Source organism: Bison bison, unplaced genomic scaffold, assembly GCF_000754665.1.
Source record: "Bison bison bison isolate TAMUID 2011002044 unplaced genomic scaffold, Bison_UMD1.0 scf7180017864349, whole genome shotgun sequence".
In the NCBI taxonomy this organism is placed as follows: Eukaryota; Metazoa; Chordata; class Mammalia; order Artiodactyla; family Bovidae; genus Bison; species Bison bison.
In genome coordinates, this window is record NW_011494921.1 from 4,328,201 (window position 1) to 4,328,988 (window position 788).

The 788-nt window shown below is 51.4% G+C and overlaps 1 protein-coding gene across 1 annotated transcript in view; it reads right to left on the reverse strand.

Annotated features, from left to right (window-relative positions):
• ZNF532 (zinc finger protein 532) overlaps positions 1 to 432 on the reverse strand; it is a 112,338-nt gene extending 111,906 nt beyond the window's left edge. The window contains exon 1 of the mRNA XM_010854828.1: positions 148 to 432. Coding sequence (XP_010853130.1) covers positions 148 to 277 — 130 coding nt within the window. The 5' untranslated portion in view covers positions 278 to 432. The remainder of the gene's footprint in view (positions 1 to 147) is intronic.
• Between the last annotated feature and the right edge of the window lie 356 nt (positions 433 to 788).

The following is a 788-nucleotide window of genomic DNA, read 5'->3' on the forward strand; positions in this document are numbered from 1 at the left end:
GCGGCCGCCGCTCCTTCGCCCGGGGCCGAGGGCAGGGCCGGTGGTCGTGGTGCTGGAGGTGCGGGGCTGCTGACAGGGCCGCGGCTGCCTCCAACGACATCGCAGCCTCTCGCCCGGTCCTCTCCACGGTCCCAAGCCGCAACTTACTCGAGTGGAAGGAAGCAAGGCCTCGCCAAAGATGGTTGCAAAAAGATCTTGAAGCCAAGGCGCTGGTGTTTTGTGATCCTCGCAATGGTGGCAAAGAAGTCAGAAGAGAGCACGCTATCTTCAGATGCATTACATCTGAAATTCTCCCTGGAGGTGGAAGAAGGGGGCTCTCTCCTAGGTAGTTAGTGGTTTGGAGCCCTTTTCGCCTTAAACTGAGCCACAAAAGGATGGAAGACACCCCCTGGGGTGGGGAGAAAGCCCTGGTGTAAAAGACACACGTTTTGCTTTTCAGAGAAAAAGCCACTGGGGCCAGATTGAAACATGGCATGTTCGGTTCATGTAGTCCTTTTTTTTTTTTTTAAATGGGGGAATGATATTGAGTAAACAAGATGTAATAGCTGGGTCTTTAAATTCAAGAAGGGAGATGTGTACAAATGTAACAAGCACAGAGTGTGCCTACAGCAGGTGGTCACAGCCTCCAGAACGCAAAAAGATAACATACATAAACCCCATGTAAAGACCACAGAGGTGTATAATCCTTAACACGCCCAGACGGAGACAATATATTACCACCAGATCAGGTACGCTGTTTATGCAGCCCTGGGTCCTGGTTCCTACATGGTTCACAGACATGCACTGGT